The 26954-nt window shown below is 41.0% G+C and overlaps 2 protein-coding genes across 2 annotated transcripts in view; both read left to right on the plus strand.

Annotated features, from left to right (window-relative positions):
• Window positions 1–1243: 1243 nt before the first annotated feature.
• msantd2 (Myb/SANT DNA binding domain containing 2) lies at window positions 1244–4136 on the plus strand. Its single transcript, XM_072446895.1, has 4 exons — window positions 1244–1695; window positions 2491–2746; window positions 2842–2905; window positions 3117–4136. Exons 1-4 carry the CDS (start codon window positions 1261–1263, stop codon window positions 3988–3990), a joined length of 1629 nt encoding a protein of 542 aa, XP_072302996.1. The 5' UTR covers window positions 1244–1260; the 3' UTR covers window positions 3991–4136.
• A 7182-nt stretch (window positions 4137–11318) lies between these two features.
• The window catches only part of esama (endothelial cell adhesion molecule a), a 79281-nt gene continuing 63645 nt past the window's right edge, over window positions 11319–26954 (plus strand). The window contains exon 1 of the mRNA XM_072446896.1: window positions 11319–11394. Within this exon, the coding sequence (XP_072302997.1) occupies window positions 11328–11394 (67 nt within the window). The 5' untranslated portion in view covers window positions 11319–11327. The remainder of the gene's footprint in view (window positions 11395–26954) is intronic.

Here is a 26954-nt window from a genome sequence, read left to right on the forward strand (position 1 = left end):
TTACACAAATTCAGCAATTTTACACAACTAAACTACTTTACACAACTTCACACTTCAACACTCTTCAACACATGTAGTACTCTTCCACAGCATCGCTCTATGATAAACAGGAAGTCAGCCATGTAGAATCAAAGTTTTTGGTCCGATCGAGCTCAAAACAACACCTTTTGCATCTAAAGAAATGTAATATTCAACAGAATGTTGATATTCTTTACAGTCTCCGCGTAACACGCCCTCAAAAAGTCACGCCTATTGGAATGGATCTACTAATGCGTTTTTATGGTGTGATTGGAAATAAATAAATAAATATACAAACTACGCAATCACCAACGGTGAATACCTGAGCTTCGTTTGGTATGCCGCAAAACACAGCAGAAAACATACATGGGTGGGAAGGGGGTCGTGCGGGAAGGTGAGAGCCATCATTGCCGCTAGCGCAGCTTTAATGTAATTTGTTGTCAATTAAATCTGACTTTTTATCTTAAGTAGTACCACCAGTACTACTTACACACATGTAGTACTCTTACACACATGTTGTACTTTTACGCAAGAACGCAGACACTCTTATCTAGAATTTATTTTATGACCTAAAGTTCTTTCAACTGATAACTTTTCAAACAATGTCCAATTTTTGTTTCATGTTGAAAGGCTCAATAATTATAGGCCTTTATATATGTCCTATCTCATAAAACATCACTCAAAATGCTAAATATCCACATTTTGACGTAAAAGCAAACTATGCCATAGAATCAATCTCACCACAACCTTCTGGAACGTTGTGATGACATCATTACAAGCAAATATCCTTCTGATGTGTGAGGATATTTCCCCATTCAAAATGTATATTTTGATTCAAATTTTGTTTTTGCTAAAACAAGAAAACAAGAGAGGACTGTTTTTCTTTTTTCATTCTCCAAATCCTTCATCCAAGAATAGTTTGAGCTGGAGTGTAGGTCAGAAGTCTATGGAGGAATTTGCCTTTCAACGATTAAAATGTATCTATTTTCTCCTGGTTTATGATGACTGCATTTAATTCAGCCAGATCATCTTTTATGTAAATAGTGGAACTTGTTACTTACCGTTACAACTCAGCAAAATATTAAGCAATTTTGCTAAATAATATGTACATTACGCTACAATAAATCAATAATTAAGATGGCATAACTAAGCAGAGGAAATCCAGTCCGTGTTTCCCCCCCGCCCGTCCCTCAGCCACAGCGTCATCATGTGTGTCTCTCCTCCCTTAGCAACCGGAGCAAGATGGCGGCGTCCAGTAACGCGGAGCATTCTCCAGAGAAAACGGCGCCCCTAAAGACACCCAAAACAGAGATGCCATCACCTGAGTCAGAGGACCTAAGTGACGGTAACTTGTACCAGTCCAACCCCTCCACGCCTAACCGCTTCTCGCCTCTGAACGTGGGCTCGTCATGCAGCGCGGGGCGGATGGCGGCCTCATCCTCCGCCAACAGCTTCACCGCCTGCCGAGGGATGTCCTGGACACCGTCCGAGACGAACGCCCTGATCGCGGTGTGGGGTAACGAGAGGCTGGCCGAGGCGAGGATGCAGCAGCTGGAGGTGGCGGGCACTGTCTTCTCCGGGAAAGCCCCGGGTCCAGCCATGTACGAAAGAGTGTCCAGGGCTCTGGCCGACCTGGGCTACGAGAGGACCCCCTCACAGTGCCGCGAGCGCATGAAGGTGAGGGGATTGTTAAGAGTTTGCTCTCCGTGTACTGCCCAGCTGTCACACAACTGACACCTTTGTACAATAACACGTGCAGCCCTGCGGTCACAGCTAACTACAAAACATAGAGGCTACATTAGCCCTTGATTATCAACCAGTGTGTGCTGGGGGGACACTAGTGTGGCCTGAGGTTTTGACAGCTGAGGTTTTGACAGGTGTGCCTTAAAAACATGTCCAATTTGGATTCACACATAGATTTAATATAACAAATGTACCGTTTTGAATTGTCCTGTTCCTGAACATACCTCTATACAACACTAGAAAGCACAACAATGACCATAGACAACTTTAAAGAACTAGATCGTGGCACAGACATTATTCGCCACATTATATACATCTTTTTACAAAAATAATCTGATTTGGTAATGTTTTAGTTTGTCGTGTGTGGTGGTAACAACCAAAACTGTGTGCTGTGACCCAACAAATGTTTAAAAAACTACTCCTACAGGTGTGACTGATGCAGGCCTTGTTATGTCTGAACTGTAGCCATTGTAGGCTTTACACAGGCTAATTCTGTGCCAAATGTGTTATTTTATTTCACGTGAAACAAGAAAACACAACTTTAAGAATGACTTGCTTGTACACATTGGATGCAGTGATATTAACAATACATGCAGGAATTGGAATTATGAAGAAAAAAAGTTGAAATTTGGTTATACATTATGCACAATTACAAACATTACCTCTACATATTAGAATGTAAATGTGACGAACAAATTGTGACACGTTTGTTTCCATTTGCTCTCCCAGACCTTGCGGCGCTGCTACAGCCGGGTGAAGGAGCATGGCATTGGGAAGAGGAAGAGCAGCTACACCCTGGAGCAGCTGGAGAAAGTGTTTGGACAGGGGGGCTGGGACGCTCAGAGCTGTGCCCCGGTGCTCATCAACAGCAGCGGCCTGTACCAGGAGATGGAGTCTGACAGCAGCACATTGGAGGACTTCTCTCAGGAGGACTGGTGCAACCATGTACTGGACTCCGCTTTCCAGGAGGGAGACATGGAGACAGGTCCTTGCTGGCATTATCACTCTGTTGCAAGTTTTAATGGACATAAATGGGGTAAGGTAAACCAAATGACTTTCTTTTGTTTGTTTTTCAATTAGAGGATATCCCGGTGCCTAAAAACCGATTGGTCCAGCTTCAGTCAGTGTTGTCAGAGCAAACACAGTGAGTATTAAGTTTACTGGTTTTGAATGAGTGTGAAGGTTGGCCAAATTAGCACATCTCTTGACTTCTGTATTTATTTATTTATATTATAAAAATGTGTAAGGCCAATGACTGAATATTTATGCTCTAAATTCAAGTTATTGTTTGAATAACATTGAATAATATTGTTTGCTTCCCAATGATATTAATGTATCGTATATGTGCTCCTCAGAAAAAGGGAGACTATGCAGACTGTGATGCGTATCCTGGAGGCTGTGCCGCTAAAATGGGAGCTTTTCCACACTTGGACTGAGTTCTCACGGCTGCACTTGTCCAACAAACTGGCCATCTTTGGTGTGGGCTACAACACGCGTTGGAAGGAGGACGTGCGTTACCACTACGCTGAGATCAGCTCTCAGGTGCCTCTGGGCAAGAGGCTGCGGGAGTACTTCAACCCAGAGAAGCCGGAGGGACGTGTCATTATGACCAAGGTCCAGAAGATGAACTGGAAGAATGTGTACTACAAGTTCTTAGACATTACAATCAGTGAGGCGCGCTGCCTGGAGCTGCACATGGAGGTGGACTGGGTCCCCATTTCCCTGTCCAGGGCAGCCGGCTGTGGTAAGGGCTCCTCCCACTACCTCCTGCCGGGGGACATCCCAAAGACTTACGGCCTCTATGCTATCGGCTATGAACTCATGCCAGCCTCTAATGACAGTGCTCACACCTCACAGGCTGAGCCCAACTTACCTCGGTCAGAAAACGGAGCGCATGAAAAGAATGACAGGACGTGGGCCAATGTCACTTACTGCTACCTGGGCATCGCTGAGGAACGCACCCTTCAGCAGAGTCTGTTTCAGCACTTTCAGGGCTCTGGCAGGCATACGGCCCACGGGGAGCCAGCTGCTGTCACACGCTTTCTGCAGGAGAACTGTAGCGCTGGATTGAGTCTGAACAATGGAGGGAGCGACAGCCCTCTTCAACAGTATGCCATTTACATCAAGTTTGTGGAGGTGGAGCTGGACTTTCTGTCTGCAGGCTCTCTGCTGGAGTGCATGGAGACTGCTGTGGGTTATCCCTTAGAATTCAACAAGGAGCCACTGTAACTGACATTGCCATTTAGGGTAAACGCCGTGAGCGCCGTGCCGCCAACTTGGTTTGACACAACTTCAAAGGAGGGCCTGCAAAAATCATGTATTTGCAACAATTTGTCTTTCCTTGATTCTGTTCAACTCAAAAGCCTACGTACAACTGCACAAACAAATCTGTAGATGAACAACATTCTAAAATACTAAAAGATGCACTTAAGATTGGGCTTTGAAAGGCCTGATAACTTGGAGTGATTGTCAAGGTGACTACTGCAACAGGCATCTGTCTACCTCAGTAGGATGTAGCAAACAAGGCTGCAGGGGGACCATTATGTGTATTTATAAAACACTGCCTTCACTTTAATTGTTTAGGTATGGACCTGAGGCAAAAGAATAATGCTTTGTTATGTTTTGCTTTAATTTGCACATGCAACTGGGCCACTAGAGATGATCTGATTAAAAATATACCGGTATATAGCTGAAATCGGTTGGGGTTGCGTCTGATAAATGTTTTAAGTGTTATACGTTTGACAATTTTTTTTTTTTTTTTTAATTAAATGAGGAATTCTCACAAATTATAAAAATGTATTAGAACAAAACCTTTTTGATTCTGCACAGTATTTTTAGAATTTTGCTACTACTGTGGCTGTAACATTTTTAGTGCCATACTCGGAGCCCTCTTTGACTTGAATACGCTTAGCAGTGGATGTGTGATATCTGGATCAGCTGCTGCAGCCATCCATCTTCTTGACCGGTAAATCGAGAGCTTTGCCTTTCGACTCAGCTCCCTCTTTACCACAACGGTCCGATGCAGCGACTGCATCACTGCAGCCGCTGCACCGATCCGCCTGTCAATCTCACGTTCCATCCTTCCCTCACTCGTGAACAAGACCCCGAGATACTTGAACTCCTCCACTTGGGGCAAGGACACCCCACCCACCTGGAGAGGGCAAGACACCTTTTTCTGGTTGAGAACCATGGCCTCTGATTTGGAGGTGCTGATTCTCATCCCAGCCGCTTCACACTCTGCGGCAAACCGTCCCAGTGCATGTTGCAGGTCCGGGTTTGATGGAGCCATCAGGACAACATCGTCTGCAAACAGCAGAGATGAGATCCTGTGGTCCCCAAACCGGACACCCTCCGACCCCTGACTGCGCCTAGAAATTCTGTCCATAAAAAACTATGACCAGAACCGGTGACAAAGGGCAGCCCTGGCGGAGTCCAACATGCACTGGGAACAGTGCCGGCAATGAACACAGCTCCTGCTCCGGTCATATAGGGACCGGACAGCCCTGAGCAAAGGGCCCCGGACCCCTTACTCCCGGAGCACCCCCCAAAGGACACCCCGAGGGACACGGTTGAAAGCCTTCTCCAGATCCACTGGTGGAATGGTTGGGCAAACTCCCATGAACCCTCGAGCACCCGATGGAGAGTCTAGAGCTGGTCCAGTGTTCCACGACCCGGACGAAAACCACTCTGCTCCTCCTGAATCCGTGGTTCGACTATCGGTCGGATTCTCCTTTCCAGTCCCTGGAATAGACCTTACCGGGGAGGTGTGATCCCTCTGTAGTTGGAACACACCCTCCGGTCCCCCTTTTTGAACAGAGGGACCACCTCGGTCTGCCAGTTCAGAGGTTCTGTCCCCGACCGCCACATGTTGCAGAGACGTGTCAGCCAAGACAGTCCTACAACATCCTTTAGGTACTTTAGGGGTTTGCTGACAACCTCAGAGACTTCAGCTTGGGTGATGGACAAGTCAGTCTCCGAGTCCTCAGTCTCTGCTTCCTCTTTGGAAGACGTGACAGTGGGATTAAGGAGGTCCTCAAAGTATTCCTTCCACCGTCCGACGACATCCCCAGTCCAGGTCAGCAGGTCTCCACCTGCACCGTAAACAGTGTTGGTGAAGCACTGCTTCCCCCTCCTGAGGCCGTTCTATGCTGCTGGATATGTTTTTAGTATTGACATTAGTTTTCAGGCCCATGCCATATTTAAACGTTTTGATCAAACATCTAGTCTGAATATTACTGTATGTGTAAACTGCTGCGGTCAAATCACTATTGTATAAAACAATCTTTTATGACGAGATTCCTGAGGTTTTGTGCAATGTGCCAGGGAAGTATGTAGAAGTTGGATGAAGGAAAACTGAATGATACTGTATATGAAATCTGTTATATATCTAATATATATAAATACATTTGTTGTTCTTGAGCATTCCAGCTTTCTGCAAAATAGCTGTTTTTTCTCCAATTATAAAGTATAATATATTTTCTATACTTTGGTTGACACCAAGTCTGTATGTGGTTGTTTTGAGGTCACTGTCTTGTATGTTTACATGTTTAAAATGAATAAACAGGACACTCACTGTCATGCAGTGACAATGGTAATTGTGAAATATTTTTGTCATCACAAAAGTTTCTGCTTTCTGTTACATTTAGTTAAATAAGCGCAAGGTGTTTTACAGTTCTGACCTCACTATTGTAGATGTGCTAGTTATATCAGTTGACCAATAAATAAAAGGTATTGACTTGTTAATGGTAGGTATTGTATTTATTTATTATTATTTTTTGCCACATTAGTTCAATAAATTTCATAAGAAATAATTTTAAGATGCTCTTCAGATGAGCACATCTCATGTTCATCTTCCATAAACTGCCAAGTGACATGTTGTACTTCAGCCTTTCACCAGTAGATGGAACTATTTGGCAAGTTCAGAATGACATACATCACTAGTTGGGATGTGGCTGTTTCCTTTTGGTACAAAGTGTATTTTTGATTTGGTTCAACATTTATATTATTTATTCATTATTATTTAATCATTATGTATGGGACATCAGTGACTAATAGTCAACAAATGCCAAATATATGATAATTAATTAAAGTATGATGCTGTCAACAAATGCATTGCCAGATTTCAAACTGAACAGACAGGTTAAATCTATAGAAAATGGGGCAGTGTTATAATACCACCACATGCCTATCTATACAGATTTATGTGTCAACTATGGCATGTACAAATAATCTGATAATCTGATCAAAAAACAATACATTCTCACATTCTTGACATACTCCCAATCCTCCCACTAATACACACATATTATATATATATATATATATATGTATATATATACACACACACACATATATACATATATATATATATATATATATATATATATATATATATACACACATATATATGCATATATATATGTGTATATGTAAAAAAAAATATATATATATATGTACTTTGTGTTCACTGGACCCTTGTGTTCCCTTGCAATATATCACAATGAAACCGCATTGTAATTCTGCTTTTATGGTCAAATACACGTAGTAATATCTTCACTTTTGTAACTCCAGGGCTCCTTTGTTGATTTGAATACATGCCTTTCCAATAAATGCATACATGGTTAAGCACCACAAGTGTATCATTCTTATGTTTACTGCTTCTTTGTTTAATGTTCCTTCTGTTTGCACTCAATTCTTTGCTCACAGCATATAGTAAATGGACTCTTACCTGCCCCTGGGGTTGTTGGGTCTGCTTACTGTTGGCTTTTTGAGTGTCAAATAATGGCTGTGCATTGCCCCCCTCAGTTTATCACCCCCACATCGCATAAAAACAAGTGCGTGTTGACAGCTTCTTCTGAAAGCTGTATGATTTCAGCTCGAGGGCCAGATGCAATTACCCAACAAAACAGCCCAACAAAATCTGAGCCCCGCAAGGACTGGATTTAAAGAACACTAGAGTGGTCAAAGTAAACCTTACTATGACCATATGATAGCACAATCTTTTGAAAGTTATATGGTTTTAAAAGAAACAAAAATGCGACAGAATTAAAGTCAAGTAGTACTCTAGAGAGAAGTCTACTGCGTCATTTTGGAATTTAAATGACTATGTAAGCGACACAATATTAAAGGTGCACATGTTCTGATAGAGCGTCTGCTCGTCTCCATGAACATTCTTTTGCCAGAGATGTTCCACAGTATGGCATTAAACTTATCTATTATGTCTTGTGTTTGTTGGATAACTGGTCCATCAAGTGTTTTTCATCTGCTTTTGTTTTATACATTTAATTGTAGAAACAGCCTCAGTTGTTGTCATCTGGACATTGTTTTTAGAAAAATGAGGCATTTCGACTCTCATCCAAGAGTCATTCTCAATCTGCAGATCTAGCTGAGTAAGCCCTGCCCACCGGGCGGAGCTTCTTGATAATGGCATGTCCTGTCAGTCTATTTGTTTGTATTATTTTTAAGTTTCACATTAAACTAATCTTCTTTGTTCCCATAACAGCCCTGTAATGTGTCATAGAAATCCCATTGTTAGCTGGATGCAGCTCCCTCATCATTGATGAGCACCTGATTAGCATCTTAATGGCTTGAGCTGATGACGCCCCATGGCTTCAAAATACTGCTGTATAGTCTGGATAAATTGAACATTACACTTTTGGTGGTGGTATTCTCTTTTTGAACAAAAATGGCCTCCTTAACTCCTTTTTCAAACCATCTTTTCTCCTTCTTAGACTCTTCACCTCACTGTCTTCAGACGTGTGGTTAGAGGCTTTAAGATGAAGAAGCACGGCGCTCTGGGGTCTTCTGTGCTGATAAAGCCTCTTGTGCAGTGGCTGTTTAGTCTCACCTGTAACGCTCTTTACAACTTTCTTCACTGCATTAGATACAGTATAATACACTGTAACAGAGCAATGTAACAGTGCAGCTAACAATAGGACTTCTAGGACATATTACAGGGCTGTTTGGGTAACAAAGAAGATTATTCAATTACTAAAAAAACAATACTAACAAACGGACAAACAGGACAGGTTATTATCAAGAGGCTCCGCCCGGTGGACTAGAGCCGCAGACTGAGAATGACTTTTGGATGAGAGTCTAAATGCTTTTATTTGAATAAAACACATCTGGACGAATGAGGGACAACACTGACTTAATTATACATTTTACTTTTAAATGTTTTAATTTGTTCGCATTTTAACTGGGTTTTGTGCTCCGGACTTGCTTGACAATAAGATTAAAATCTAAATGATGTAAAAACAAAACAAAGGAAAAAAAAACAAAACAAGCTGGTCAATACCATGCCAAGTTATAGGTCAGATCTGTGGAGAGGCGTCCCAGCTCACATAATTAAGTTGGTTGAACATGGAAAATTGCCTGCTGTGTGTTGTCTGCATCGAATTATAGAGTTTTAGTGTGTTGTTAGCATGCTAATGTCTGCTAGCTGTGTTGTGACTGTAAACTCTGCTCAGGCCTCTGAAAGTTGTGAAAAACATATATAAACTCATCATGGTGAATCATTAGGATGCTCAGAATGCGTTAGAAAAGTGATGAATAAATTTAGACGTCTGCAAATTGTTTAGAATGAACTAGTTCTGTTTTTTCACATTTTTAAAACTGTAAAAATCTGATACAAAACAAATTAAGACAATTGCAGAAGTAAATGGAGCTCCTCCTCATTCCAGTCCGAACATGGCCGCCGGTGCTGTCGGTTTTCATGTGAACGTCTACTCTAGATTTCAATGCTATTTCTCTGTATTGGACCCCTGCTTCATTGAATCTAATCACAGCAATAACCCGCGTTCACCTTATATAATTGAGCAGTCTTCGTGCATTAGCCTCACCCATGTTGCTAAGGGAACTGGGCAAACTCAGCAAATGAAATAAAGGGGTCTGAGCACCTCGCGGAGCACGGGTCAGTCTAGATTTTGTACAGAAAGGGGGGTCGGAGCGCACCTTGGGAATCCACGTCAAGCTGAGTCCAGTCTGTTTTTGTGTGCTTTTATGTGCCCACCGCGTCACACATGAGAGAACATAAAGCAGAGATTTTATGCTGGGGAAAAGAGGAGAGAGGAGGCATGGAGATTGTCCTCATGTGGGTTTTTGAAATAGGCTTACATTGAAGAAGCTATACACAGCTGAGGGAAGTTGGCAAGTCGACATATTACACTGTATTTTTAATTAAGAGAAAGAAAAGTACTTTGAAGAGGCAAGATATGATACACGACAAGATACAAATGTGTAGCTGTTGTTATAGGACGTGGATATTATATATAATGTGTATGTAATAATACAAGTATTCATTCATATAGCTAAATACATGTTAAAGGTGATGAGTGAGGTTGTGCAAACTATTTGGGTACTTCAAGCATATTTCGGTTTTGCTTTTTTATTTTTTTAAACTATCAATTTTGATGCTATACTGTGCTCTTTATTATATCATTACATTATGTTAGTCCTAGAACATAGCCATTTGGGATTTTCACTGCACTTTTAACGCTGCAGCCCATATGACAAGACACAGTGCTGTGGGTTTATTGATAGTCACATGTAATGTACTGGAGATATTTAAATATAAATGTCTTTTGGACAAAACTGTCATTATGGAATGAGCAATCCTACTTTTTGGAGCTTACTCTTTTGGTCATTTTGTGTGGTATTTTTTGATCCATCACGTCTGGATAGCCACTGACCTATCATTTCAATGTCTTCTTTTACTCATTGCAGGTTTACATTAAATCAGTCTACTTTCAGACAAGTTATATGTGTAAATGTGTTTTTTATGTATTTGTTCATTGTAGTGAATGTTTTATTGGCGTTTTATCTGGATATCCTGTGTTTGTTGTGTATTATGTGTTGCGTTTTAACAAGTTACCCATAAAATAGAGAACGTTTCTCATTGGATAAATTAAAAAAAAAGAAAGTTACAAATGCACCTGCTTATACTACTACAAAATAACAGGTGTAATAGAGCAAAGCTACACACTACACGCAAGAAAAACGGAAAACGATGTTACCAAAATAAAAGCAGCTCAAAATAAAGCCCGTCCGTAAATGCGCCGTGTGCGTTAAAACGGGATTTACACTGAAAGAACTTACCGGATACAGAAATCCTCCCGTGACGTGCTCTTGACGCTGCTCGCCGTGCCTCTGGAGCGCGTCTCTCTCTCCTCTCGCCTCATGTCCCTTCGCCTTCCTCCGAGTTCTGCCTCTGAAAAGGGGACAGGATGACAAGTTACGGAGTTGTCGGCGACTCGCTGCGCTCTCGATAAGGACCAAACCGTCTTCTGTTCTTTCTCTCAACTGCAGCGGACAACGTTCTGTTCATTCCACTTTACCTGAGTACAAGAAGAAGAAGAGGAGGGGGGCAAAGTGAGCGGAGCGGCGCATTCCTGGACGTGGACGGCTTCCATTATTTTCCTCACCTGAAGTGTCCCTTGACTTTGCTTCGCCGGGTAAAGAAGGCACTTGAAGGACTTCCAGACTTCAAAAGCGGTGCCCCGGGCGAAGAAGGGCCCCTGTACAGAGCCGGGAGACGGGCATTGAGGCGTGAAGAAGTGGCATCCACCATGGAAGTCTACATTACTTGTACAAAACTTACTTTGGTCGTGTTGGTCGTCTGCGCTGGGCTCCCAGGTCAGTGGCTCTGTTGCATGGCGGGAATCTGGGATGAGCTCGTGCGCTTTTCACGTGCGCAGGCGGGACGTTTATTTAGCATTTATGCGTTAATGCTAGGCTAATTAGTAGCGTCAGGTGTCATGTCATTTAATACTTTAAATTACCTTTTTTCCTTTTTAAATGAAGCAAAACTTTATGTTATTATTTTTTTTACAAATGTGCGAGTTAAAAGTACGTAAAAAGGGAACAAGCGGTAGAAAATGGATGGATGGATGGATTTTTTTGAAATGACTTTATCAATTTTTTGTTTTTATTTTTCATTTATTGTAATATATTTCCCCCATAACGTCTATTTTAGATTGTGGCGATTTATTCATATGTTTCAGCTTCCTTCTTGTATCCATTTTGAAGACTTTTTTTTCTAATTACAAAGACATAATGTTTTGTTCTATATGGTTAATCACTATGGCAACGGTCCTAATTTCTCATAATTCTTAAACTCATGGATAAAGTGGAAAGCAGTCTGACAGTACATAAATCAGACAGGATAAAGTGGCTTAAAATGTAGTCTTTTTGTAATTATGGGTCCATTTTTGGAGTTATAAAAGTCTTCTGCACACTGTGAGTGAATGAAGAAGTGGATTTAAGCACCTGTTTGTTTTTCACAGGATTTGAAACAAGTGTGTTACACATGATTATGTCTTTCAGAGGAGAATAATCCTTTTAGAGCTGCAGCTACATTGCTAGAGAGAGTGAGCGTTGAGCCGGTGTATTAAACTCCTACTTTGACTGGTTTGTACTGTACACGCAGCCTACTTTTGCCACTGCCATCGCTTTTGATTTAGAAATGGGGGCATGGTACAGCAGAACTTTGCTTTTGACATGTTGTGAATTATTTATTTGGGTAAACAGATGTATAAAACAGATGTATTTGGAGTGGGAGAGGTTTTTAAATACTCTTCTTGATAAAGACTTTAGAGTTTTGAGGAACAATTTAGATATCTTTGAGCGTTAAATTGTTTTGTCTATAAGCTTATCGCTAAAAGTCAAAGATCGATTTGTTTATTATATTATTATTCATAAAGAAAAAACGTAACGTGTAAAATCGAGATTGATCAATGTGAGGAAAACATTTATATTAATTAATCTTTCGTACCTCTTCTTTTAATAAACAAAACTAGCAATGGCGTGAATACTAACGTCCTTATTGCATGGTTAACCTTTCAGCAAGTTGTTTAATACATTTCCAAAGGCTTCAAACCTCACAAGAACATACTAAAGTAAGACTTATCCATTTAAGGCAGACATTCTTTATTCAGGTGACTGCTTTTTTTTACCTGGAGCGGGTGGAGCTCTATGTTCTGCCCGTACTGTGTGTGTGCTCTTCTGCGCTGTTGCCAAAACAATCACTTGCGCTGACACTGGCAATCTCACAGCGACTTGTTTCACCCAGGGAGGAGCATTTAGCTGGATAATGCTACTTCCACCTCCCAGTCCACAACACCAGCGTTTAGACGAGGGTCCCTGAAGGCGTGTCAGAGTAGAAGCTGATATTTAACTTGAGCGTAACATGAAGTGGCGGCTGTCATGCTGATCACACCTTTTACTCACATTCAAATGTTACTCAATGGCAGCGGACATTTAGTTACACCCCCTTAGTTTTCTAAATGATCTCAAATGAGGTCATGTTCAGAACTGACTTGGCTCTTTCTACTGATCCGGGTCCGTTTGGTCGTCGAACATTTTGAAACATTTTGATTTGAATTTGTTTGCATTATTAAGGGTACGTTTAACCTTCTTAAAACACACTGTCTACCTCAGACACAAAATATGTTATTATTTTATAATATTGGACCTGAGAAGCCTTTTTGATGGGACACTTGAACTAAAGATGTATTATTCACCTTATTCCGCCCCGCCTACTTTTGCCTCTTTTTGCCACAGATCTTTCTCATATATAACGAGAAGATTGATTTGTATAAAATGTCCAATGTTCGCGTGACCCACAAGTCAACCCTGGGCGGCCTGAAAATGGCTTTTTAGTTTGTGTGGAACTTATTGTCTGTCAAGGATTGTGTTGGTGCTCAGGCTAACTTCCGTAGTACGTTGAATATTGTTATCAAACTAAGTACTTTTTTTTTTGCATTAGAATTATTGTATTTAAAGTCTGAATAAAATGGTAAAATAACGTTTTTCAAAAGTATGTTTTGCTCTTTAAGAATTACAAATTCACTTATATTATCTGATTTAGAACTCAACAAACATTATCAGTTCTTCCTCCCATCAAAATCTGAGGACTCAAAATGCTTTTACAATGTTGCAATTGTTTTTACTGGACCATTAGCCATTCTGCTTTCCATTCAGTGTAGCACTTTGCACTGCCCTTTGAAATGTACTTGTACTTTACTTCTGTTTTGCCCTTGTATGGCTAACCTTTAGAGGTCCAGTGATTCAAACAATAGGACAGCACAAACAACAGTAGCTGCCCTTGACCCCGGTGAGCTGCCGTCAGTCAGTCAGCAGGTGTGTCCTGGAAACACAAGATGCAAAGGGAAGCGTTTGTGAATAGCGGCTCGCAGCAGCAGGAAGTAACGCAGCTCCTTAACTCCCAACTGGACCTGCTCATAAGGGCAGGAAGTGAGTTGGGGCAAGCAAGATAACGCTCCGGATGATGAGTCAGTCTGAAATCACACTTTGGTCTTAAGACTGAACAATTATGTCATTTTGAGAGTTTTGATACCATTTAATATATATATATATTTTTTTTTAAATCATGAGGGTTTGCGGTTAATGGAATGTTAACTGAATCAAGATGTAAAATAGTCTATGATCAGCTTGGCATTTATTAAACATGACACAAAATAACAGTACGTTCGTTATACATTTCGAATAAAGCTCAAGATCATTTAAAACTGTCCAGGAAAGGTCAATTGTTTTAATTGTTTTGTATTGATACTTGTTTGAGTATCGATAAGTATCTTTGAGTCTTTTTTTTCCATCTGTTTAGAAAATAAAAACAGGTCTAACAGATAGAGAGTAACAGCAGCCTGTCTGATCTGTAGATCGACCTGACTCATTATTGCCATTTCGATTCATTTTTGATCAATCATTTATCCCGGTTTGCTTCAGTGTGTGTCAGTTTTGTCAGGTTATGCAGGCTAAAACCTCAGCAGAGGAACACTTTGAGCAGGTCAAGTAGTTGAGACCGATTAAAAGATTCACAAGGTTTTGAATAACATTGGCAGTTACATCAAAGTGATCTTTCATCCGCGCAGCATATTGAAGGTGTGATTACTTAACATGGGCATTTTAAACTATTACAACTTTACCAGAAATGTAGGGATTGAGCTTAGACAACAAATCAATCGAAAACAAGGACTAATTCAGCTGAACCTTACATTAAAACTCTGATAGAAACGCTTATTTCTGCTTAAACCTTTAGCCTATTCCCACATATTTCTTCAGTCTAATTATTGCTTTTGTGTTTTATCTTTGTACTTGTGTGTGAGGTACTGATACTTCTATGGGTGAACTTAACCGTCTCTTAGCAAAGAACAATCCTATTAAGATTGTCTCTGTAAAGTCGTGTTTGGATCAGCTAATGTGATTACATTTGTAATTGGCGACACCTAATTATGGAGTACATTTTAATTACTACGTGAAACCCAAGTGTCATTTTGGCAGAGCTGACTTTTTATCTGTCCGTTCATGTCCCATTAATGTCACAAGTTTGATTTTTTTTTCAACCGTTATGGTATTGTATTAGTCACTCGGTATAAAATAAAAATCAAGACTTCATTGTGTCGTAATTAATCGTGATGTTTCTGCTTCACAATAATTGTAACAGTAAAATGCACCAATCTCTCCATTTGTCTTCAGCTTTGACTTTATGATACTAATATTTGTGCATAGTTGCATGTGTATTAGTTTTGTGAAAAACTATCCTAAATGACATACTACATGGGAGAAGTCAAGGTCAGTCGTGTCTGTTATAAGTAAAGTGAAATTATATTCTGAATATTCCAGCTCATCCATCCCAGATTCACACGCGGAGCACACATTTCCATCAGGCATGGAGCGCAGAGTGCAGCGGTTTGGGGCCACTTGGCTGTGACTCCGGGTCCTCACTCATTGACATGCAGAGCGGTCTATTTTTAATATTCCCCCTGTCCAATAAACTGCCCACAACCTCGCCGCGCTCCATTTCCAGTGCTGCAGACAGTATAAGGTGAATACTACCATATGTGACGTGAATGTATTTCCTCGGCGTCTCTTATCGAGGGTCAGTTGTTCCAAGGCGACGGCGCATAGGGCCCCAGGTTCTTATCTCCACACTGACCATCGCTCTTCTATTCCCGGACACGCCATCTGGCCAAAGAGCGTCTTCATTTGTTTTCCAGGTGGGTCCCCACAATGGACTTTACTTATTTAACAAGGTCAACCCACGCAAGCTTCAAAGGGCTCCACTGGGATTGCAAAGAGGAAATATGCACTTCCACTACTGATTTTCCTCCTCTAACAACTGGAATTTCATCAGAGCCCCGTTCTGCATGAATATTTTGAGTCATAACTGAACTATCTAACACTTTATGGCGAAGAATAGGCTCCCATTAAACCGGTGTTCGACATGTCTGCACATAGGCACGGATGACAATGTGACAACACTGGTTTATTTCCGGTTCCTCTCCCTATTGTTACCGTGACAACACTTAATCCTGAAATATATTGCGCATCTCCTGTGGGTGCCTAGAAGAGCCATAGAATGCGGTTTGTCAAACTCGCTGCTATAGACTTATCTGTAATTGCCCATTTCTTACAATAATGCCAAAGGGAGGTTCGGTACAGCCCTATTCCGATTGGAGCCGGGATTATGGTCATTCGAATCCTCCGTTGTCCACGGCAATTGGTGTGATTTTGATTTGGAGAAAGGAGATTGAGGGATTTATGGCTACATACATAATGACAGAGAAATACAACCATGTACTTTTGTTGTTGTTTTTTTTCCGTTTTTGTTTGCCGTCCAATCATCAGTGCACTCTCTGGTGTAATCCTATGTGTAACACCCGCGGGTGCTTTGTGCGTGGACCAGGAGAAGCAGTAACAGATTAACCTTTAGAGAGATGGGCAGAGGGAGATGTCATTGTCGTGGGTTTGAAAAGGCGTCATCATTGTGCCGGGTACGTTTCCTCTGCGCCACATGCACGCATATGTTCCAGTCCAAATGATGTGCAATTGGGAATGGACATGTCTTTACAGAAAGGGTGATTTCTTAATGTGATTTTTTTTTTTTTAAATTGCATCAAAAAAATCATCTCTGTTGTAAAAGTGGGCTTCTTTTGGTCTAAAACACATTTGTGCACCACTCGACGCCTCATTTTGTGATTGAATGAATTGTGAATGACTGAATGACAGTATTTCCCGTGTGCCTTTGTTTGCACTTTACTTAACACTGACCATTGTTTTCAACTATAACCCACAGAATGTGACTTTGCTCAATAAATCAATAGAACACACGTTTTTCCCGTTTTTACGTTAATTGTAATTCTCTGGTGTTACTGCGTGACCTCTTCTAAGATGTTACCCAGAAACATCCATCCATCCATTTTCTACCGCTTGTTCCCTTTCGGGGTCGCGGGTGACTGGAGCCTATCCCAGTGACTTCGGGCCTTAGGCGGGGTACACCCTGGACAGTGGCCAACTCGTCGCAGGGTCAACACTGAACCCAGAAACAGTGAGTTTTAAAACATTACTAACAACGTTTTATTAGAAAAATAGTCAAACCCAGCGCTCGACCCTCACCAGTTACCCTTTTTAATATCTCAATCATAAATCTAAAATAGTGCTATTACACCAGGGTCATGTAAACAGCCTCATCCAATTATATTACCTTAATTAAAGCCACACTCCTCGGATTAACACTGTGATTAACGAAGGTGGAGCGCGGAGGGTTTAGCTGGAATTCTAAAATCCCTCTGACCTTCCGAAGTCCACGGTCTGACAAGTTGAAACTCTTGCCCCACATTCGCAATTTAGCAGCACCTTACTATTTTAGGCTCGTCTTTTAGGTGTCACAGCTGGATTAATGGGTGTGCGTTGCTTGTCTAAACTCGCAATTAGGGATGTTCGACGTGATTGATTTTGAAAGTAATCAGGATTATAGAGAGCATAACAAATCATAAGAATTTCAGATGCAAAATAGACCATTTAAAAGTCAGTAAAAAGTGAATGTGATTTCAATGGAGAATTTGGGATTAACTTCCACAATATTACAAAATATGAGAAACCCAAGGTAGTGAAAACCACTCGGATACACGTGATATCAGAGCCTGGTTTAAACACTTTGGTTTTTACTATATTTATTTATTTGATATGCAATTATGACAAACAGTCAGCATTTTTTATTTAAAAAGTACATATTTTATATTAGTTTTACTTACAGAAATATTAAGACCACACATATAAAAATGAAAAATATTTTTTTAATTTATCTACAGATATATTACATACATTTAAGTTCAAATACAATTTTGAAGCAAGAAAATAGTATATTTCCATATTTTGAAATAGAAAAGCAAATTAATGGATATTTCTACCCTGGAAAATCAATTGTTTTATTTTTATAGTTAATATCCTTTAGTTATTAACTATAAAAGTCAGTAAATATTTAGTTAGTTAAGTGTATAATGTTTTATTCAGCTCTATTGACAGATGACATAGCTTTGTAAAGGGTCTATAGGGTTCCAAGATTGCGATCATTGTGAAATTTCAATTTGAATGGTTGTTATTACCAATATCCTCAAATCAAAGCTCTCTGGATTATTGTCACTAAGCATTAAAACTCTTATACCTCCACAAATGTAGGCTGTAATTCAGTTTGTTTTAGCACCTTCAGTGTGGACGTGTGTTCAGAGGAGCTAGCTGTCCCTTTTCTGGACTATCTACGTTGTCCCGTATCAACTCATGAGGCAAAAGGAAGAAGGACGTCTTTTTGGGGTCATGAGAAAGCCACTGGTCGACATTCCCAACCCTCTGCTTCTGCCTGGGGACGCTCTTAAAGGGACAGGCACGTCGAATGTCGCAACTTTCTCCTCCACAAGGTCCTCCACTCGCTGTTATCGTTGCCTTTAAAAAGAAGCGACGCAACACTTTACTTTTTTATGTGTTGACATTTATGAGCGACTGAAGAGCGGTAAACTTGTGATCCTTAATCTCATGTGGACAGTTAAACATGCTGTGTGTGTTGTGGAAGTTATTGTCCACATAAACATTATTCCAATCCCAGATGAGGTTTGCCCTGGGTTTGACTGATGTTTCTTCTTGCCATTGACACAAGAACACATAAATAAATAAATGAAAGAAACATTGAATGGTTGAAAACATTTCTACAGTCTAAGAACAACGCTGTAGAATATGGATACATTAAATGAATGATGCAACAGCAGATTCTAATTTGGGGGTAATATGATGCTACGTTGGCCAGGCTTTGACAAATCGTCTGTTAATGACTGTTTATAGTCAGGAGGCATATTTCTGCAGCTCAGAAGGCCAATCCTGGCTGAGTATCCTCAATCCTTTCTCTGCACAACTGCTGATGTGAATAAAACCGTCACTGTCTTTCCTGTTCAGCACATTCTAGCTAGCTTCATTGCCATACTTCCAACTTATTTGAGATGATTCACTATGAAATGATCTTTTTTCCCAGTACGGCGGACAGATGTTGCGCGCAGACGTCAACAACAACCGCAGCCTTACACTATGACCTGTCCTCTAAAAAAAAGTGAATAAACCGGCAGACAGAAGGGAATTGAGGGCAATGGCTTAGACAAGATAGGCTGTATTAAATTATTCTTACTTAGGTGGGGGTTGGGGGGATGACTTACGACTTCAGGGACATTGACATAATCCCGCCGTTCCCCCTCAAGTGGCCTGTTGTCGCACAGATAATGCGATGTTGCAACAGACTGGACCTGTGCACTTCGGAGGCCAAGACAAAGTTAAGACTTATTGCTCTTCTTATAATGGGTGGGGTGTATTTTCCAGAACTTGATTTGTGATAATGCGGTCAGGCGTGGAGACATCATAATGCCGTAAAAGTGAATTTATATCTGACACTTCGCTGACCACAATTTGTCACCAGAACGTTCCGCGTGGTTATTTATAGCCGGGGGGTGCTTGTTGGGGCTATTTGGAATGACATTGAGTGCGGCCAGGGATACATTTGTAGTATTTCATAAAACATACAGCATAAGCGTGGCATGTGGTGTGAATGGATATTAGAATATTCAAACATACACGCAAATGCACTTCATATTCGTAGGTATAAGTACTCTCTAATGGCTCAAATTGAATGAAATGAATAGTTTTGTTTGTGGTATAGGTCGAAATCACTAGGCTTGGTTCATGCTTTTGACTTATCATGTCATACCTGGGACTAAACTTGGACTGTAACCCCGGAACATAACCAGGAAAAGACCAGAACAAAAACTAGAAGAGGGCTAAACCAAGTCTACATCCAGATTGAAATTGAGGCAAAACCAGAACCAAACCATGAAACGCAGTCTTTCTCTTTCAACAGTGGAAACGGAGAACCTCTGTGCCGAACCATGCTGGACCAGACTCCATTTTACGGGTCTTTGTTATGTTATGTTTCCAAAGTTAAGGTTTATGTTATCGTCCACACTTCATCCTTCAATGCTACACGATGGCGATGGGTGACCACGGAGCAGCACCCGGGAACCGTTCTCCAGCTCACGATCCTGGTTCCTCATTCAAAGTTGGTTTAGCTGGTGAATTAGCCTATTGCACACGTTTTAGTCAGAGAAACCACCATTCACACTTCTCTTCTGTTAACTTAAGTGTCATTGCAGACAGCAAGGCGGCACATGAAAGCCAGACGGGGTAATTGTGTGCGGGACAGCGACAGTGGCAGGCAGCTCGGTGGAGAAAGTCATTATTGTGGCACTATTAAGCTGTAGCCTTTGGGGCATCAGAGCAGTGTTGGTGTCAGTGGAGCAGAACGAGTGAAGACTCCGGAGCCAGCAGGAGGCTCACAGCGATCGTGACACCAGCGTCTCCGCCCGCTCTGACACTCAACTGACACTCACTCATTCTGCCTTGATGTGCGGCCAGCGATCTCAAGGGCAAAGAGGGAATATTTAGACGAGTTAGATGTACAAAGGAGAAGATTTTTGGGCAAGTTTGACAGAAGTTTCATTTTGCGGCTAGATAATTAGACTGGAACTGGATTAAGACTGGAAAGGCAATAGGTTGCATTGATTATAGTTGGAAGTAGGGTTGTCATTTTGTTGATACTGAAAGAAGCATGAATAGAATGACAGAAGAAGAAGAATGATCTTGAGCTGTGTCAGATCACATGGTAATAAAGTACAAACTATTGTCTTAAAGTACCCTGTTGGCAACATTATTTTGGTCCTGTCTTTGTGACATTTTCTTTTCTCCAATAGCATGTTTTACAATTGGCATCTTCCTCTGATTGTAAGTTTGAAGTATGTCTCTGCACGTGAGCGCTGAAATGACATTACTGTTGTTAAAGTAACATTATTTTAAAGTACCATCGCCTTATTCCACAACTATTGCTCAGCAAATTCTATTTTTGTGAATCGAAGGTGGAGCAGAGGTGCATTAGCTGGAGCTTCAGTAATGATCAAGCGCTCTACAGTGAAACTTAGTGTCACGGATTAGTGAGATTTGCTCTGAGGTGGCCCACTTACTCTGGGAAGGCCAGGGGCCGATCAAGAAGAAGTCAAATACATGTCTATTTTTAACAGGCAATTAATGTACAACTGAACATTAGGTTAATAATGTTTTAGGGTGACTCAAAGTATCATCCATTCAGAGCAAAATTCAAATCATCTAAAAACAAATTGAGTTGGTCGGAAAGTTATAGACAATACATTGTGAATGAGATGAGATATTGTATTGTATTGTAACTGTGTTAAGTGGTAATTAAATGGTACTCACTTACTTTCTAATTACTTGGACATCCAGATAGTGGTCTCCCCTATATCAATTCAAATCCTGAATTTAACTTTCCAAACATTGTGGATGCAAATTTTCTTTTTGAATTTTTTTTGTTTGTGGTTTCTAAATATTCCTTTCTAAAGCCTTTTATAGACAGTGCATTCCAATTCACACAGACCTCAGCCTGCTCAGTTGCAGAGTACACAGTCAAGTCCACTTTTTGCATAGTTCCAAAGCCCTTGTGCTGAGTGCGAGTACTGTAGGTCGGCTGTTCTTCCAGAGGACGAGCGGGGCTATGGTGTCTGATGCTGCATGTAAATGACTCTCTCCAGGTTTTCCTTAGACTATGGACACGTCATGGAAATATCAAGGTTTTATTTGCCACAACTGCAAAGAACTCCAGTCATTTCTATGTCAGCCATTAGAGTTTTAACCGCCGAGCTGATACGTCTCCTTCCCCCTCTCCCATCACATTAGCGCAGACTTAATTGTCACGTATGTTCTGCACACAGCGGGAGACGAGACAGCATCTAGAGACGACCCATGTGTGCTGTTTCTAGAGGACTGAATATGCCTCTGCTTTTTCTGTATTCCAAGATCATTTCGTAGCCTATTTTAGCAAGCCAACCACATTATGTATTCATTCTGTAGAAAACCACACCTGCCCGAGCTTATCAACCTGAACATTCCATCCATAGTGGTGGCTTCAGCACCTTCTTAGCTTACCCACCTTGCGTGATCGGAGGGCTGGATTCAACTCAAAAGTCCAGGTTTTATAAATCCACTCCCCCCGTGGGTCTTTAAAGCCGTGTGTCCAGCGGCATGGAAAACTCACCGCTCTATCGATCTCTTTATTCCTCTCAGTCTGTGATGTTCCAGGGGGCATGATCCCCCTGCTCATCGCTGGCCCCTGTTCTGTTTCCACCTGCACCACACTTCATTTCATTAATAGCTTTTTGTTCTGGACTCTTAATAGATTAAACGGGCTCTTCAGCATGTGGTCTTGATTCGTTTTCCCTCGACTTTAATCGCGGTTATTGCTTTAACATGAAACAAGACGTGCTTTGCTTCACTCTATTTGGGACATCTTTGGAGGAATCGTCATTATATAAATTGACAAAAGCCCTATTTATTAAGTATTCCAAATCACTGTTTAACTGAAAACTTTAGAGATCAGACAACAGTGAACAATGGTGGAAAAACATAAAGTGCTAGAATAATCCAAATAGTTCCATCAAAGGTCTACTCTTGAACTGAGTGACTGTAACTAACGTCCGGGCACTCCTAGAATGCTTTTGTGACATACTTAAAAGCCCCTAAAATGCCATTTTCACTTCCTTCCTTCCTTCCTTCCACCTCCTTTTATCAGCGTTATCACTGAAATAACAAACCCAGCTCCTCCCCCGAATATCTTCATCATCTGGTCATCCATCCTCCTCCCTGTGCTCCCCTTCATCCCATATCTCCCGGGGCTCAGAGCTCCAGCATCTCATCAGCGTCAGTGTCAGTGTCTGCGAGGTTAGAGCGAAGGGCTTTGTCTGTCGGAATGGGCACAAGGTGTGTGTTTTTTCTCTGTGCATATGTCCTCCAGCGAATATATTTCTCAGCATGACTCGATGTATCTTGTGTTCCTGAACAGATAATCTATGCTGGAGAAAAAAAAAATCCATGGGTAATTTTTCCTGTTTACCCTCTAGATATGGCTTGATCACAGATGTTTTTTTCCATGCTTGTCAGGGTTTTGAAACAATGTTGTTGGTTGAATCCTGTTGTGTCCATCATACAAGTTTCATACCATTTCAATTCAATACGTGTCATTTATTGAGAAGGTTAGGTTCTTGCCGGTTTTGTTTCAGCTGGATTGTCTGTTAGAAAGATCACCTAGTCAATTAGTCAGATTCCAATCAAATGGACCAGAATGGACAGCAATTGGCCTTGGAGAAAATGATTAGTATTGATTGGGAATTCAGGTCTCTGTCTGCATCCAGGGATCTTTAAGGATTCTTTGCCCAAACCTGACCTTGAAATTGGCCATGCAATCAATGTGGAATTAGTATATTGCAGAATATTTAATGCAGGTATATAAACACCAAGACCTCATGGGCTTTGTAACACCAAAGCAATGGAAGAAGAACTTTTAAGGACTACGACAAAGTCTGAGGAATAAAGTCTGGCTGTAATGCAACACTCGGATGCCAACCGCCATAAAACACCAACAACAACAACAACAACAACAACAACCAAAATGTTTCTTACCTAAATCTTGACCGACTGGCTACTCAAATACCCCAGCTTGGTGCTCCTGACCAGCTCTTCCGGGGAAAGCCCACTTTTCCTGACCGGTTCTCCGGTGGCATTTAAAAAAGAAGGTTGTAGATTGAATTGTAATCTGATTCCTGACAATGAGCTATTTGTATTATATGCAATGTTCTTCTATTGTCTAAAGTGTACATGTTTTATTGCCGGTGTCAGTAAAACAAAGGTTCTTGCTTCGGTGATACCTCTTGAAAATGATCAGACTTTTTTTACTCCATTTTATTGACCATATTCAGGCAGTTTTGCTCAGCCCGTCATCTCCCCTCCAGTCAGTTTACTTTGTTTACTTGAGACTTTCAAATGATTCCTACCTCCTGGCTGGGTGCTGTATATAATTGCGTGCTCTTATCTGTTATTCTGTCACACACAACGAGACTGGAGAGCGAGCGGCTTGATGTCATTATCAGCGATAATGGCTGTGGGGAACAGTCACCTCGGGCCTCCTCCCTGGGCCTTACACCATTGCACCACATGTAATTACGATTTATTGAAAATATCTCCCACATTGTCAGCTCTCCACCACTCTCTTTTGCCCAATTCACTCCATTACCCAGAGGAGATTGGGCAGATAATGCAGCACTAATGTGGTCTTTACACTACACACATGTAGAACTCTGCTGCACTGTTATAATAAGAGTTTCAGGTCAAAGGAGTCTTCACCATCAGTACATTAAGTGTTCACAACAAGAAAAATGTGTCTTACTCCTTTTCACCATCTACTACATTAAAAAAATACTAATAAGCTTGTTTATGTATCTAAATGAAGTCTAAATCGCTTGTAATGTCAATGTACATTTGGTTAACTCACTCGCCAACCACTCACTGATAACATTTCACACTCTAGTCATATTTAAGGTTTTCATCACATGTATCCAATGTTATATACATGGTTTGATTGAAGGTCTTGGAACCATACTGTATGACCAATGCCTTTATATGAATTTAAAGATGTTGTTTTCTATCTGTAAAAAGGCTATGAAGAGAAATAATGGAACTAGACCTAGATTATTCCATTGGCACAACCGGTGTCATAATTCTGTCCATATTTCTGTCCCTTACAATGCCTTACACGCCGGTCCAGCTGTCCCCATGTACAACCATTGTTCCCTCTAAAAGTCACCAAGGATCTGCGAGGCGGTCAAAGGTCCAGCTCAGCTTCCTGACGTCAGCTCTATTTTCTGTCTCCTCCATTAAGAACAATGGCGCAAATGTTCTTTGTATGTCCAGGAAGACTTTGACTGAACGCTATGCTAAATGCTAGCCTGTTTCCAAATGTCACGCCCGCCTTTGCAGTGCCCCTCGCTGTCATAAATACGTATTAGTCGTCCTTGAAACTCCATGTATCTCTATATACTGGCGAACTAGCCCAAGAAGCTCTGTGAAAGCCTCCATAATCTCCACCACACATGTGTTTGAAGAGGTGGAAGTCTCTCCCAAGCGCATGCTAAACAGGGTCTTTCCGGATTAAGACCGATGGCTGTTTAGCTTATTGCTGACTCCAGTTTCTTGAAGTGGCAATTTAGCAATGCTCACCGCTGATCCACAAAGCGACCGGGTTGTTTTGTTGTGGAATAAGACAGCTTGGGCTAAATTGCGCCAGAATTTAATGCATTTTTAAACAAAAGGCTGATAAAAAGCCTTGGAGTATCATTGATGTTTTGGAAGCGGTCATTAGTGACTGGCCATTACATTTGCAGATTTCCTAAGGCCAGCCATCCGTGAGAGGCCATTAACCCAACACATTAAGAGTAATTAGGCAAAGTGTGACACCCATTGGATTGTCTATGTGTCTCTGTGCCTAGTAGGACTAGTACATTAGGTCAATTGACTTGTGTGTGCTCTTTTTGTAATCCCTATTGTAAAAGAACTCAATTTATATTAATCCCTAGGGCACAAAAAGTTTGGCGAGATGAATGGCTGTAAAAAAATTACAACAATCTGGCTGCTGCCATTTTCAGGTACAGTATAAGAATATGACTCACCGAACAGATGACATAGCTACCAGCAAGTCCTTTTAATGTGCTTATTAAAACATCACATTTTAAGCTTTGCACCTTATTTATTTGTTCCTACCGATCTGTTGAAATACACTTATTTAATCCCAAACAACATGGTAATTACTTTGAATCTAAAATGTGTTTGTTCAAATTCAAAACACTTTAATTTCTTCCAAAAAACGCTCAGCATACGACACACAATTAGATAAAGATAATACTGACATTATAGTCCAAACCCTATAGAGATATTTATATTTCATCTTACTGCCTCTAGTATGTCTGAGTCATAGGTTGAGTTAAAGTGAAAGTGTATTCTTCTAAAATGGAAGAGACATTTGTGGCTACACAGTGCCATGAGGGATCCCGTCAGTTGGTGAATGTAAAGCATGCAACTGTAAACATGTGGGCCTTATTAAATAACTTCATCTCAATGTCACCTGGAATGAAAATCCTCATTTGAACGCTGCATGGTTTCATCTTGTTTGCCTCCTCCTCAAATACGCTTCCATTTCTCCAACAGTCGCCCGGCTAACTCCCTCAACGGGACCGCTTTAATCACAGATCCATACATCTCTACTTCTGCTATCTCGCATGTTCCATCTCATTTTACCACACATCCTCCGGGAACGGCCTCCTCCGATCTGTAATCGCTCTCTCGAGTTTCCTCCCCCAGTCACGCTCCTCCTTCCTCCGCTTTCATCCACTAAACAACTTTACCCATTCCATTTAATAAAAGTGTCGGCGGGCGCTAGTCAGGGGGGGTTGTGTCTCATCTCGCCTGCTGACACCCACCTGTCAGCCAGGAGAACGTCATGCTGGAAAGACCCAAGAGAAACGATCACAACTTGCCTTAAACACCCCAAAGTTGTCGTTCATCCGTCTTTCACCTCCTCCCGGTGTTAAAAATAGAAGTCACCTGTCAACCACTTTTCTATGTTTCCCAATTTTTACCCCGGCTTTTCATAATTTCGCAGCCTCATCGCTTCACTTGGTCATTGCAAGGGATTTGTTGGAGTAATGCATGGTTCATTGTTAACTATATTTCCAGTTTGCTTGGTGTCATAAGAGTGTGCTAAACTGTTTTCATGATAGAAATAGTGTTGTGTTTGATTCACAAAATAGTTAGTTATTGTAAGGCACTACAGTCTTTGTATTAGTTATAGATATTATAAGACATCTGGGAGGATGACTATTTTATTAAGTGCAGGAATTTCTGCTTAACTTTTGAATTTGAAATGTATAGTTATCACAATCATCATCTTGGCTTGATAGAAAGAAAGCATT

This window comes from Eucyclogobius newberryi, unplaced genomic scaffold (genome assembly GCF_026437365.1).
Source record: "Eucyclogobius newberryi isolate DKJ021-1_F unplaced genomic scaffold, fEucNew1.0.hap1 SCAF_15, whole genome shotgun sequence".
In the NCBI taxonomy this organism is placed as follows: domain Eukaryota; kingdom Metazoa; phylum Chordata; class Actinopteri; order Gobiiformes; family Gobiidae; genus Eucyclogobius; species Eucyclogobius newberryi.